This window comes from Furipterus horrens, unplaced genomic scaffold, assembly GCF_987537825.1.
Source record: "Furipterus horrens unplaced genomic scaffold, mFurHor1.1.pri manual_scaffold_17, whole genome shotgun sequence".
Taxonomy (NCBI): domain Eukaryota; kingdom Metazoa; phylum Chordata; class Mammalia; order Chiroptera; family Furipteridae; genus Furipterus; species Furipterus horrens.
Genome location: NW_028327187.1, coordinates 70,644,998 through 70,659,712, shown reverse-complemented (window position 1 = coordinate 70,659,712; position 14,715 = coordinate 70,644,998). Strand labels below are relative to the sequence as shown.

The 14,715-nt window shown below is 40.3% G+C and overlaps 1 protein-coding gene across 3 annotated transcripts in view; it reads left to right on the top strand.

Annotated features, from left to right (window-relative positions):
• IDS (iduronate 2-sulfatase) overlaps positions 1-14,050 on the top strand; it is a 58,626-nt gene extending 44,576 nt beyond the window's left edge. The window contains exons 9-11 of one of the 3 annotated variants that reach the window (XM_090264970.1): positions 7,260-7,451; positions 11,449-11,567; positions 12,117-14,050. In XM_090264970.1, the coding sequence (XP_090121096.1) occupies positions 7,260-7,451; positions 11,449-11,546 (290 nt within the window). In that variant the 3' untranslated portion in view covers positions 11,547-11,567; positions 12,117-14,050. Of the gene's footprint in view, positions 1-7,259; positions 8,018-11,448 lie in introns of those variants that run through there. The other 2 variants (XM_090264969.1, XM_090264971.1) reach the window with 2 other exon arrangements.
• Positions 14,051-14,715: the final 665 nt, after the last annotated feature.

Here is a 14,715-nt window from a genome sequence, read left to right as displayed (position 1 = left end):
TATCGCTAATGAACATAGATGCTAAAATTCTCAACAAAATATTGGCAAACAGGATCCAGCAATACATCAAAAAGATTATATACTACGATCAAGTGGGATTCATCCCAGGGACACAAGGATGGTTTAATATTCGCAAATCAATAAATATAATACATCACCTAAACAAAATGAATGACGAAAATTACATGATCATATCAATAGATGCAGAAAAAGCACCTGATAAAGTACAACACCCATCTATGACGAAAACCCCCAGAAAAATGGGAATAGAGGGAGCATACCTCAACACAACCAAGGCTATATATGAGAAACCTGAAGCCAACATTCCACTCAATGGACAAAAAAAAGAAAACATTCCTTCTGAGATTAGGAACAAGACAAGGATGTCCACTTTTTTCCTTTTCTTTTTAAACAGTGCTGGAAGTTCTAACTACAGCAATTAGACAAGAAGAAATTAAAGACATTCAAATTGGTAAGGAAGACAAAACTGTTACCACTTGCAGAAGACACGATAGTATACATAGAAAACCTTACAGACTTTACAAAAAAACTACTTGACCTAATAAATGAATTTGACAAAACAGCAGGGCACAAAGTTAATATTCAGAAATTAAAAGCGTTTCTATATACCAACAAAACATTAGAGATAGAAACCAGAAAAAAATTCCATTTACTATAGCAACAAGAAAAACAACAGTATTCAGGGATAAACTTAACCAAAGAGGCAAAAGACCTGCACTCGGAAAGCTACACAACCCTGAAGAAAGAAATTAAGAAAGACACAAATAAATGGAAGCATACACCACATCCACGGATGGGAAGAATTAACATTTCCAAAATGTCCACATTATTTAAAGCAATTCATAGATTCAATGCAATTTCTATTAAAATACCAGCAACATATCTCACAAACCTAAAGCAAACACTTACAATTTAATTTAGCAGACATTTGTTAAGCACTTGCTATGTGCCATGCATTGTAGATTCAATGATTAATAAGAGCAAATGGAATGTTAGCAAGATGATGGAAAACAAATTTCCAGACCCTTATGGAAACATTAAATTAACAACTAGGAACTGACTAAAATAAGTTTTTACAGCTTTGAAAACTAGTCAAAGATTAATAGCAATTAAGGAAATGACCAACAAAGAAAGCACTACATTCAAAATGATAGAAAATTTTATGGCACTGTACTTATTTTTGCCTTACCCTTTTTTTTTTCAATGTAGTGCAGTATACTTGGGAGGAATTAGCCTAATTCCCAGTTTTTTTCTTTTCTTATAAGGAATGTCTGAAGCCCCTGTATAATTCCCCTCCTTAGACTTAAGACCTTTTATTTTATAAGAGGACAATGGGCGAAGGTCTCGTGCTCTTCTAGCTGCTTCAAGCTGAACATGGTCGTCGTCCTACCTACCCTTGGGTCTAGGAATTTCTAATAAGAGTGGGGGTGGAGGGGAGTGCGGCCCTCCCTTATGGGGAAGGATTTTTGCAGAGTCCAGGTCAGTTGGCTGTCCCCGGGCAGCGGCATTCTTGGTTTCCAAGGGCTGGCACTGTTGGACAAACTGACATCCTTGTCATATTCTGGAGGCAACAGATTTGGCAACAGGGTTAAAAGGCATAATTTAACCCACAACCACTAGATGACAAAAGACAGAGATTAATTTTTCAATGTCCCACATTAGGAAAAGAAATGGCTTCTTTGGAGGAAGGTGTGCAGGGCATGTCACACCTGTCCAAAATTCTTTTGCTCACTATACTTAGCTAGGGCTGAGGGAAATATTTTAGGTTTTTCCCCCTCTCAGACCTTTAGGCCCTTTTTGTCCAAGTCATTAGGATAGAAAAGAGAAATAAGTTTTTAAAGTGAAGCTCACAGACTACCCCATACTTTACCAACCCAACCACTTAGTTCAGCCAAACCGTCGAGTCTTAGGAGGAGGCACTGCAGATGGGCTTCTTAAGTGAGGCCTATAAGTACAATTACTCAGGTAATGAGATCATAAGCTTATGCCCTATGAAAACAGAAAGAACACACATGTTAATTCACACAACACAATTCACAAACCAGTCTCCAAATCGGAGAGACTGTCTTATTGGGAAGACATCCAGTTGCAAGGCATTTGACATTCTTCTTGCCTGTAAATAAAGCATCCTTGATAATGTCACAGACTTGGTTTAACTTTCAAATGAAAAACAAACTTTATAGACAGTTAGCTGCACTGAGCATTGCAATTTTCCTTAAGTCATGATTTTTCTCCTTAAGATCACCCTCCTTGTCAGTAAAGGGCTGCATTAAGTCCAGTTTTAATTTAGCCTGTTCATTTGCATAAAAACAACAAGAGCAGTGATTGATCACATATGATCTTTAAGTCTACTATGCTGGAACTTACGCAAGGAACCTTCATGTTGACTTTTAGTTTGCCCATTAGGGCACAGAAGCTGAGCCACACACCTGCCATTCAGCCTTGCCTGTAAACACCTGCTTTTCCCAAGTCCTTTGGATTTTTCATTGTGCCTTGAGGTTCCTTCTAGCCATTTTTCAGGAAAGCAACCTTCGTTCCTTCCCTGGAAAGACTGCCATGAACCGCACAACCAACCAAGGTGTCAGGCCTTTTTTCTCATGGGCTTTTCTTAGCTTCAAAAGTTAAATCCAGTTCCTTAGGGCTTCCTGGTAACAACAACCAGAGCCTAAGCATGCCTCTTTCAGGCATATTATTCCAGTCAATGTCTTGGTTAACAATACCTTTATTAACAACTGGTCTTTTTAGTTTTATGCAAAGAAACCTAATGTCATTACTTACTTCTTTAAATTGCCAAATTCTGGAGGGATCAGGTAGGGAGAAAAATATACAGTGTGAAGGAAAATCCTTGTCCTTCTAATATTTACTAAAACTGCATTTCCATGCCTTATACTTTCTTTTGTTCACTTTCCTACATGTGAAGTTTTCTTTTTTTTTTTCTTTTTAACTCTCTCTGGGGAACCTCAATTTTCTTTTCAGATTATATGGCTAATACCAATACAGAGAATTCTAGACCTTTTCTAGGTCCCCAATGGCTAATGCCAATTCCAACACAGGGAATTCCAAATGACCTTTCATAGGTCCCAAGGCTAAATGCCAATACAGAGGTACAGTAACCATACAATTAGACCACAAGTAGTTGAGGTTTCCTTTCCCCAGGTTTAAAACTTTCACAACCTTTCTATACATTTTTATGACTTTCCACAGACCTTCTGCAACATTCACAAACTTTCCATATATTTACCCATTCAGATTTAACCATAATCCATTTCCAATTCTTGTTCTTTTCCACACTGTAAAGTACTCTACTCAAACTCAGTATTTAGCAGCTAAAATTTCCCTAGATTTATAGATATTCTGCAGTTTTCTGAAGCTTCCTGCTTCTTCTTCTTCTTCTTTTCTAACATACACTTTTGAGCTTTCCTGAGAAGTTTTTCAATTGTTTTATTTGGCCTATTACTATTCTATTTAGGATTTTATTGGGAACCTTTTGTTTGGCCAGGACAATTCCCTGACCAGGAGGATGCTTGCATTTTTTTTATATTCTTATAGCAGCCCACCTGATTATTCCTCTTTCTTTCCTATTGAAGAGGATGTCTAGAATGGACATTAGTTTTATTCATGTGTAACAACACTTTTCCTTAAGATACAGGCACATTCCCCCTGCTGAAGCAGTGAGGAGATTGAAGGCTCTTTAGTTACAGCTTTAGAGGTGTTGCTGATTGGCACCCAAGCAGCTTGCACCAGTTTGAAGAAGAGCGGCCTGAGTTTTAAAAGTGTCACTTTTTTTTTTCCCTCCATGTTGGAGAGACAGACATTCTGCTCTTTCTGTAACCTGTAGCAAGGGGATTATAGACTGCCTCTTTGCTAGCAAATTTAACATTGCCCCTCCTTGTAGTTCTAGCAGGGAGTATTCAGATGCAAACTGAATTGCTAGAAGTTACCTGGGGTGGAAAGAAATGCTGCAAGCAATTTCTCTGGGGAAATTTTTAAGGAGCCTCATCCCTCTGGCCAGGGCTACAAGGCAGCAGGACACAGCACAGAGGGTCCTAGGCTTTTTTTTTTTTTGTGACACTGCCCATATTGATAGCCTTGGTTTTCCTGTTCCCCACCCCCCTCTCCTGCGCCTGCAGCTGTTTGAGAGATAGCAATTTGATCTGGGAACCAGGGGCCTTCCCAGATTACAGAATATGTGAAACTAACCCACGTTTGTTTGGCCTTCACTAGCCATCTGCAAGATAATACCTTCTTTTTTTTTCTTAAAAAAAACACTTTTCCCTTAGAAGTGCAGAGCAGGAGCCACTCTTTCAAGGCACAGCTCCCTCCTGCCTTGCTACTTCCCCCAATAACCCTCTCCTTTCTGCTTGTTGCATTTTTGCTTCCCGAGAGACACCGTTTTACACTTATAATATTTAGATTTAAAGTACTCCCAAGGGGGGGTGGGGCTATCCGACCCCAAAAGCAGACCACTCTGACCTACAGAATGTTTCCAGGGTGCCAGAGTTTATGAAGGGATTTTGTCCCCGGAACTTGGGGAAATTCTGGAGCACACAGTCAAGAACTATGGGTGCAGGCTTAGACTGGCGTCCCCTTATGTTGGCTAACGTGACTGCTACAAACATGCACTTAATTTGGATTACAATTAGGAGCTGGAACACAAGGCACAGGAGCAATTCCCCCCTCACGGCACAGACAAACACGGGCTGGGAGCTCCCAAAGGAAGCCAAACAAATGCCCGCTTGGCCTCTCCTCCTGCGAGGCTAGAGCCCACTCAGACTCCATAGACCGAAGTTTGTGGAGGCACACAAAAAGGAGGAAATAACTTTTTTTTACTTTAACCTTAACATTCACTCACACATTCACTCAGAGGTTAAACAATCCCACCCAAACCCCGCCTAGGCTTCTGAGATTAGATGAGCAGCATCGGCTACAGGCAGCAGAACCCCAAAACCAAAAGAGCTCTATACAATCCAAATGAAGCTAGCCAAGCCGGCTTCAACAAATTCCCTGTTCGGGAATATGTACCTCTGCGTCCAGAGGACAAAAGAGACCAAGTCTCAGTGGCAGTGGCCCAAGTCCGCTGCCCAAATGGGTTGCCACTCACCTGTCGCCGAGGCTGTCCTCTGTCCTTTGCTTACTCTAGACTGGGCCGTCAGGGCTTCTAGCAGCTCCCGAGTGTCTCCTGAAGGTGCAGGGAATTGCTCCCAATCAGAGCTTGCGGCCGCTGTCCTGCCACACGTCAGCTAGACACACGGGACCGCACGAAGCCCCGGGGGCTCACCGAAGGCGGCACCGCTTTACAGAGGCATCTCGCTGGGGCCTCCAAAATGTTACGGCTACATAGGCGAGATTGAACACTCTGAAGCGGTGTATAAAGTTAAGCAAAGGATTTTTAATATTGGCCAGGAGTTGGGCAGACCCTGAGCAGGTCTCTAACATGCTCCAACCTACAATGGAGTCTAAACGCTGGGCTTTTATACTGGTGCAGTCTCTTTGTTTCTTCTTTGGCGGGAAACAGCCTTAGGAAGAGGGGGCTGGGCAGGACTGCAGGAATGTCTTGGCAGTAACAGGAACAGAAATTCGCAAGGCTAAAGGTTATCTTCGACGGCAGCATAGCTCTTCAGCCAGGGACGAACTCCCTGTGAGGCAATTTATTTTCAAAGGGCTAGACATTCTGCAAAGCACAACCTTCACAAATGTTATAAACCAGACACAAGCAAGCAAATGGGAGGTGATAGAGGCTGAAGTCCTTTTAGCTTGTAAATCACTAATTGCTATAACACTCCTTCTTACATTCCTTTTTCCAAGGCCTTTTAGCAAGTCCTTGCTACTTCTTACAAAGAACATTTAAAGCCCTTACATACTTACATATTGAAACTTTTTACAGGGAATATTTGGTGCCCCTACACTGTATGCATTGTCTTCTTTCTAGTCTCATATCATCCTGATGGGGTGAGAAAGGGAAAGGAAGAGTCCAGCAGCAAAACTATAACTTGGGATGATGGCATGGTACTAGCACCACTCCCTCCAGTGAGTCTAAGCCTTGAGCTCCTGCTGCTGCGCTCCCACTGTGGCCTCTGCATTGTGTGCCACCCTGGTTGCCTCTCTCTGCCCCTGGTGCTCCTGGCTCCTCGGTCAATAAGCAGCACCTTCACTCAGATTCTGTCCGGTTTGCTGTTCCAGTGGGAAACAGGGCAAATAGTGCAGTCTCTGAACCCTGGCTCCCAGTGGTGGTGGGTGCAGAAGCCACAGAGGCTAGGCCAGGCACTGAGGTGCTGCTGGCCCAGTGGCTTCTTCCTGAGGAGGATTTTGTAAATACCACAATATGGCTCTTGCTCCAAACCTGTGTAGCCAGAAGCACCGGGCTGGGTGGTAGCAGTGGCAGTGGCTCTGCCAGGAAAGCCCTGGTTCCCTGCCCCTGAGTCCCCTACAGATGATAGGTACTTGCACACTCGTACATATGCTTGCACACTTGCCCACACACATGCTCACTCATACATGCTCTCACACACACTCAGCTGGATTTTCAAGTTTATTGCTCTGTAGTTTAGTTGCAAGACCAGTCTGAGGCTGGGGACATGTGGATAGAACTTCCAGCTACTTTGCAGCCATCTTGGAACCCAACACCCTACCTCCCTTTCTAACATCTTTTTTATAAGTGTGCAGGCCAGCTGTCCTGTGCAATGTCTCTGAGTCTGGAATTGTCTGATTGCTTCCTCATGAATAGATTCAGGATAAGCATTTTAAACACATGCACTACATGTGAGGCTATGTGCTCCCATTGTATCAGATCAGGGGCACTTCCTGGCAGCCTGTGCCATTTTTAGTGATACCAGATTTGATCATCTGGTTAAGGTGACCATGTCAGCCAGGTCTTGCCATTATAATAATGGTAATCTGAAAGATGCTACTATGAGACTTGGAACATCATATTCATTTGAAGACTTCTACCCAATGGTTGGGACTTCATCGATGATCCTTGCTTGAATCAATTATGACCTGGTGTTTTCAAAACTCCAGTGGTTTTTAAAAGTGCCAAGAGGCTGAGGGCATCTTCATTCTGCATCATGCTATTGGGTCAGGTGTTGAGTTGGCATTGTTTCTCAAATTCTTATGCTGAAAATAAATGTTGTAAAAGAAAAAAAGAAACTGTGGAGCCCAGATGACTCGTTTACTCATTCTGCCTGGCTGTGACAAGATTCTGTAATGTAACGCATTCTCCTGGGTCTTCTCCTTCTCAGGCCAGCAAGCTGTGGACCTTGTGGAACTTGTCTCTCTCTTCCCCACACTCGCGGGACTTGCAGGGTTGCATGTTCCACCTCGTTGCCCCATCCCCTCATTTCACGTGGAGCTGTGCCAAGAAGGCCAGAGCCTTCTGAAGCATTTTCCATTTCATGACTTGGAAGAGGATCCGACCCTGCATGTTAATCCTCGTGAGTCCATTGCCTATAGCCAGTACCCCCGGCCTGCAGATTTTCCTCAGTGGAATTCTGACAAGCCAAGTTTAAAAGATATAAAGATCATGGGCTATTCCATACGCACAATAGACTATAGGTATACTGTGTGGGTTGGCTTTAATCCCCATGAATTTCTGGCTAACTTTTCTGATATCCATGCAGGAGAACTGTATTTTGTAGATTCTGACCCTTTGCAGGATCATAACATGTATAATGATTCCCAAGGTGGAGACCTTCTCCAATCATTTACACCATGAGTTGTGTCAATCACAGAGGGTGTGGACACACACACACACACACACACACGCACACGCACACACAATGTGCCTGCTTGTGGCAGGAGACAGAAGGAGTTAGACCTGGTTATTTTGTGATTACTCTTAATATTGGAAGAAGTACAAGGGGTATGAAGTCAAAACATGCATCAACTATTTGGCCTAAGAATATGTAACAGCCAAATATTTTGATTTGGTCTTTATTAATTTCTGATTGGTAACTGAACTCGGGCTGGGCTGAACATTTTCTTTCCTTTTATTTTTGTTTTTGAAGTCATAGCTTATTTGTTGAATGAATAAGTACAGATTGGGCAAACTAAAATTTTCATACCTTTAGATATAAGCCCATAATAACCAAACATAACACCATATCTAAGAAATTCTTTAATTATTCATAGAATTTAGTGCATTTCAAAAAGTAAGTATATATCAAATTAAGTTGAACACTTAAGTTCATGGTTCTTTCATTTATAATTTAATAATTTGTCTTATCCAGCCCAATATATTAAAAGTATTATGTCAATATGTAATATAGATTTCTTTTTAATATAAAGTTAAATAATAATGCTAGATGTCAAGGCCTTAAAATCTTTAATTTTTGTTTCTAAGATCACAAGATTCAAAATTAGAGATAAAATATATATGAAGTAATTAATGTAGAATATCACATCAAATAATAAATAATGTTCAGTAAACTAGAGTCATAAGATGTATGAGAAATTCAGTTAAATATTTTAGAGATTTTTCTGACCCAGATAATAATGTTTTAGTAAATAATATGACACTTGAACCCAAAGGCTGTGTATTAAAAGACATTGTTATTTACAATGGAAAACATTTAAGGATATAACTGTCTGTGAATCGAGTCACAACCTTCTTAGTGTTCTCCTTCAGGGGTGTTTGGTTACAGACATCCATTTATTCAGGAGGCAAGAAATATTTAATTAATTGCTTCTTAAAGACAACATTAATTTTATTAAATTCTAAATTATTTTGAGAGTTGTGAAAACTTTTCATTAGTGTATTATCAGGTCATTTCTAATCCCCCAGAATGTAGTTCTGTATTCCCTAAATATGAAAGCAATCAGAAAGGCAGACGGTAGTGATAAACTTAGCCTGTGTCATCTTTAAAAGGATGGTATATTCACAACTCATTTTCAACATGCTGCAGCTGATCAATTATCAGTAGTCACCAGAAGAGTCAACTATTTTCTAAATAAACATCAAATGTAGTTCTGTATCAAAATGAGTAATTTTTAGTATTCTTATATGTACAAGTACTTCATTGGTGAAACAAAATACAGCAAATTAGGTTAACTTATTTCAGTATATTAAATGGTAACCAAAAAAGCAAGATATTATATTAAAAGATTACTTCAAACCAGTAAAATTTCAAAAAGTTTTTTTTTTTTTTTGTTACACTAAGTAGCCTACAATAGAGGTATATACAGTAACACAATGATCTTCTAAGTGATTAAGTGACTTAGTGTTCTGGCAGCTATAATTTTTAAAAATTATATTTTATTGATATGCTGTTACAGTTGTCTTGAATTTTCCCCCTTTGCCCCCCTCTACCCAACACCCCCTATTCCCTCAGGCAATCCCCCCACCATTGTTCATGCCCATGGGTCATGCATATAAGTTCTTTGGCAATTCCATTTCCTATACTGTACTTTACATCCCTATAGCTATTCTGTAACTACCTATTTGTACTTTTTAATCCCCTCACATCTTCACCCATTTTCCCCATACACCCCTCCTATCTTGCAACCATCAAAATGCTCTTTGTATCCATGATTCTGTCTCTGTTCTTCTTGTTTGCTTAGTTTGTTTTTTAGATTAAATTATTGATAGATATGTATTTATTGCCATGTTGTTGTTCATAGTTTTGATCTTATTTTTCTTAGATTAGTCCTTTTAACATTTCATATAATAATGGTTTGGTGATGATGAACTCTTAGTTTTTTCTTTTCTGGGAAGCTCTTTATCTGCCTTTGTATTCTAAATGATATCTTTGCTGGGTAGAGCAGTCTTGCCTGTAGGTCCCTGCTTTTCATGACTTTGAATATTTCTTCCCAATCCCTTCTAGCCTGCAAAGTCTTTTTTGAGAAATCAGCTGACAGTCTTAGGGGAACTCCCCTGTGGGTAACTAACTTCTTTTCTCGTGCTGCTTTTAAGATTCTCTCTTTATCTTTAAGCTTTGGTGTTTTAATTATGATGTATCTTGGAGTGGGGCCTCTTTGCATGATCCTGTTTGGGACTCTGTGTTTTCTGTACTTGCATGTCTATTTCCTTCAATAGTTTTCTTTCAATATTTTTTTCAGATAGATTTCTAATTTCTTGCTTTTTCTCTTCTGGCACCCCTATGATGCAAACGTTGGACCTCTTGAAGTTGTCCCAGATGCTGCTTATACTTTCTTCATTTTATTGGATTATTTTTTCTTCTTATTGTTCTGATTGGCTGTTCTTTGCTTCCTTATATTCCAAATGATTTTGATTCTCAGCTTAATCCACTCTACTATTTCCCTGTAAATTGTTCTTTATTTCTATTAGTGTATCCTTTTTGACTGGATTCTTTTTAAGCTGTTGAGGTCCTCACTAAGTTCCTTGAATATCCTTATTACTAGTGTTTTGAACTGTGCATCTAATAGATTGCTTATCTCTATTATGTTTAGCTCTTTATCTGGAGATTTGATCTGTTCTTTCATTTGGGCCATGTTCTTTGTCCCCTTGTTTTGGCAGCCTCTCTGTGTTTGTTTCTATTATTAGGTAGAGCTGCTTGGACTCCGTCTCTTTGTCTCTTGGTTGAGTGGCCTAATGTAGTAGGTGTCCTATAGGGTCCAATAGCAAAGCCTCCCCTATCACCCAAGCTGGGTACTCGAGGTGCATCCTTTGTGTAGGCTGAGTACACACTCCTCTTGTAGTTGAGCCTTGGTTGCTGTTGGCAGACCAATGGGAGGAATTTACCCAGGCCAGTCAACTACAAGGATTGGCTGTGACCACTTACCACCAACCTATGCCCTCCATGGAGGATCAGCTGTGCAGGGACAGGGTGGTGGTGCTCCAATGTAGTCTGTACTTGTCCACTGGGTGTCCTAGCTCTGGGGTTTCCTGGGTGGTGCAGGCCAAGATTAGCCCCTGCTGTGTTGCCAGGAGCACCCTGCCTGAGCTATATAAAGCATTCTGAGATGCCTGCTACTTGTTTTGAGCTTGGAGATGCCCAGGTGTATCCAAGCTGTTGAATCTAAGCTAGCGGCTACTAGTGCCTTGCCTGAGGCTCACTGAGGCCAGCAGTTGCTTCTTTTACAGAATTTAGGCAGTTGTGAAGCACGAGCCAAGACTGGCTATTTATATGGAATAGCAGCTTGGGTGTGCCCATAAGTTGGGTGGGACGGAGCCTCTGGGGATGTCCAAGGCAGGTCAAATGGTATTGATGAAATCTCAGATATTGCACCAACTTGCCAGCTTTGTGGGGAAAGGGTTTAGAAAAGGGACAATGGCCTCTGCTTGCCTTTATGCCAGACACTACAGTTTCTTCTTGTATACCACTGGTATCTTTCAACCTGCTACCCAGGTGCTAGATAGAGCTCAGAGTGAGTAAGACTGAGTAGGTGAGTTCATGTGTGGGTTCTTTAAGAGGAACTGCTTGGGGCTCTAGCAATTTCTTCTACCGACTCAATTTCCACTGCTTTTTGCAGCTAGAAGTTGTGGGGACATATCTTCCTGGCACTGGAACCCTCGGCTTGCGGGCCTGATGTGGGGCTGGGACTCCTCACTCCTGAGATATCCCTCCTGAATTTTTGTCCACCACATGTGGGTAAGAGACCAGCCCATTCCGCATCTGTGCTCCTCCTACCAGTCTGGATGGATTGGTTTCTTTAATTCTGTAGTTGTCAGACTTCCAGTCAACTCAATTTCTGATGGTTCTGAATGATAGTTGTTCTATATTTTTGTTGTAATTTTGATGAGGTTGTGCAAAGAGGTGAGCCATGTCTGCCTAAGCTGCCATCTTGACTGGGAGTTGGGTAACAACATTTGCTACTTCAGGAGTGAAGCCTTACTGATCTCCCCTGATCCTGAAGCTTGTCTCTTTTGTGGAAGCCTCAGCTTTACATGTAGATGGCATCCCTCAGTCCTTTCTTTTTTCTTCTTTATCCTCTTTATGGCTCTTACCACTTCCACTAAGATTTTTACAATCCAGTCTGTAAATTTCTCATGACATATTTTCAGTGTATTTAGCTTTAGCTCCTATTTCATAGTTATAGTAAGTTTTAACACAGGGTTTTATTTCACATTCACTTGTTGCTCCTGTTGGCTACAATACATATACTTCATCATTTTTTTCATTCTTTATTTTTTGAAGCAGTTTTATCATCAGAAATCTCCAAAATCTGCTCTTGCTGGAGTCATAAGCTGAACTATGTCAGAAGAGAATGAAGTGACATGCATGTCAGATGTGCATCTGCCATTTTGTCAGTAATTTACCAGCATATCTAAAACTACATCTGAATCTGGGTCTTAATGGGATGCTTTTGCACGTCGATCTGTCTTTGCTGGAAGTGCTTCTGTCTTTATCTTTGCTACACAAGGGCATAGACTCAGAATGCTTCAGCTCTCCTTAGGTTGTAGTTCTTCGCCTCCCTTTACAAATCTACCCCCTTTTAGAAGTGAAGGCTGCATTTCACATTCAGTGGTATGCTCTTCTAAATCATCTTATGGTTTTTTTTTTGTTTTTTGTTTTTGTTTTTTTTGCTGTTGTTTTTGATACTGAACCCAGTTTAGAGCCACTTCTTGTTTCCTTTGCATGTCTCCAACACACACTGGAATGAGCAGCCACCTCTGGTTTTCAGATATCAAAGTTGATCATGTTCCTTATCTTGACTTAGTTTAGATAAAACACATCTTTGTTGTTTCACGTAACCTTTATTTAATCCCACTGACATCTTTTATTAATTGTTCTCCGGAAACTTAATTTGTAGAAAGCCCATTTCACCTGACCAGAGATTCTTTTACAAATATGAGGGCACATCAGAGAACCACCTGAAGGGCTTGTTAAAATCCAGGGTGTTGGGCGCCACCCATAAAGGTTCTGATTCAGTGTGTCTGGGTGAGGCTGTTATGCTCATATATGACTATTTAATTTTAAATTAGTTAAATGAAATAAACATTTCAAAAGCAGAATCTCAATCGCACTTGCCGTGTTGCAAGTGCTCAGTAGCCACATGTGGTTGGTTAGTGGCTACCAGGCTACTATATTAGACAACACAGACCTAGAACCTTTCTGTCATGACAGAAAGTTGATTGAATGGAGCTGCTCTAGATTAAGTCTGAATTTTAGCTATATCCACCTGGTTATTGGCAAGTTTCTCCAGTGGACTGTTTCTCTACCCTGTGTTTGCCTGCAAAGCCATGTCCAGAGGTTAGTGAAGTATGTTTGGTTTAAGCATACCATAGAGAGTTCACTCTGGCAATCAGCCTTTTTTCCCACTCCTGTGGCCATCACCTCAGTCCTTCTTACCCCCTTCCCAAGTAGTTTACCTGCCCCTCTTTCATCCTTCATCCCTAAAGAATCCATGTGTCTTCCTGAAATCCCTTGTTGATCCTGTCCTTTGAGAACACCATTAGTGCCTATTTCTGGGTCGACACAGACCTCCCCTGAGCAGTCAAGAGTCTTCCCTGACTCCATAAGGCCCCTTTCCTTGGTTGACCAGTTTGCATACCGGTCTCTCACTCTCCTTTGCCAATCCCTGCCTCCCCATCCACTCCTAGATTTTCCCCTTCTTCCTTCACCATACATTCAGGATCATTCTTTACACCCTGCTCCCACGTTCCCACTTCCAAGAGGCTAGGTGTTTTGCACTCGCTAGACTACATTGTGGGATGAAATTAACATTGCTAAAGAATCTTGTGGTCCCCTTACTTAAAAAAGCTATTTTTTCTTGATCCTAAAATTGTGTTAATTATAGAAAAATTGGAAGACAAAATATAGTAAAAGGTAGGAAAATGCATCCAATATTTTACTCCAAGATAGTCACTTAAATATCTTGTCTTTTTTGGGGGGTGTGAATTTTTACATGGTTGTGATCATACTATGTGCTTTATTGTGCAGTTTTGTGTTTTTTTTTCACTTAAATATTATATGTGGTTATTACATATTTTTGCAAAGATGCTTTATACTGGTGGTAATATATTTTTTCAATTTCCAATCATTTGAAGTTTATGTTATTTCTAAGATTTTAGTTGTAAATAATGCTGTGATGAACAACTTTTTGAATAAAATGGTTTATGTATTTCAAATTACACCCTTAGGATAGTCTTTCAGTGTCAAATTGTCAAAAGTTTATCTATTTTGCTCCTCACCCCACTCTCCTGCTACCTTAAGGTAGTAAAACTAAAAATAAAGCAAACAAGCATACAAATAAAAACAATAAAACCAACAAAACCCCTGAACACCCACCTCTAATAATAATAGATAAAAATGGTATCCTGTTTTGTCTTCTAATTCTTTGCTCAGTAGTGACTTGGATCATGTTCTCTCTGTACGATTGTTGGGCACCTGTGTTTCCAGTCTGTGAGTTTGCCTTTTAATTTTGGTTATGGGTTTCATTTTTTAAATAATGAATCAAATTGCTCTTTCCCTTTGTGTTTTTTTTTCCTGTCTTTTTCTATTAAACTTGAAGATCTTTCTCAATTTGGAGATTGAATGAATATTCATATTCTTTTGCTTTTTTGTGGTTTTGTTTTATGTTTGATTTATCCTGTCTCTCCACCCTGTTATCAGAGTAACAAACATATGCTTATTGTGGGAAATGATGATGATGAAAAGAATGCTTAGTGAAATAAGCCAGGCAAAGAAAGCAAAATACCATATGATATCACCCAATACAGGAAACTAAAGAGCAACACAAACGAACTAAATAGGCAAAGACTAGAATAGTAGTCAGGAGGGGGGAGGGGGAGGGAGA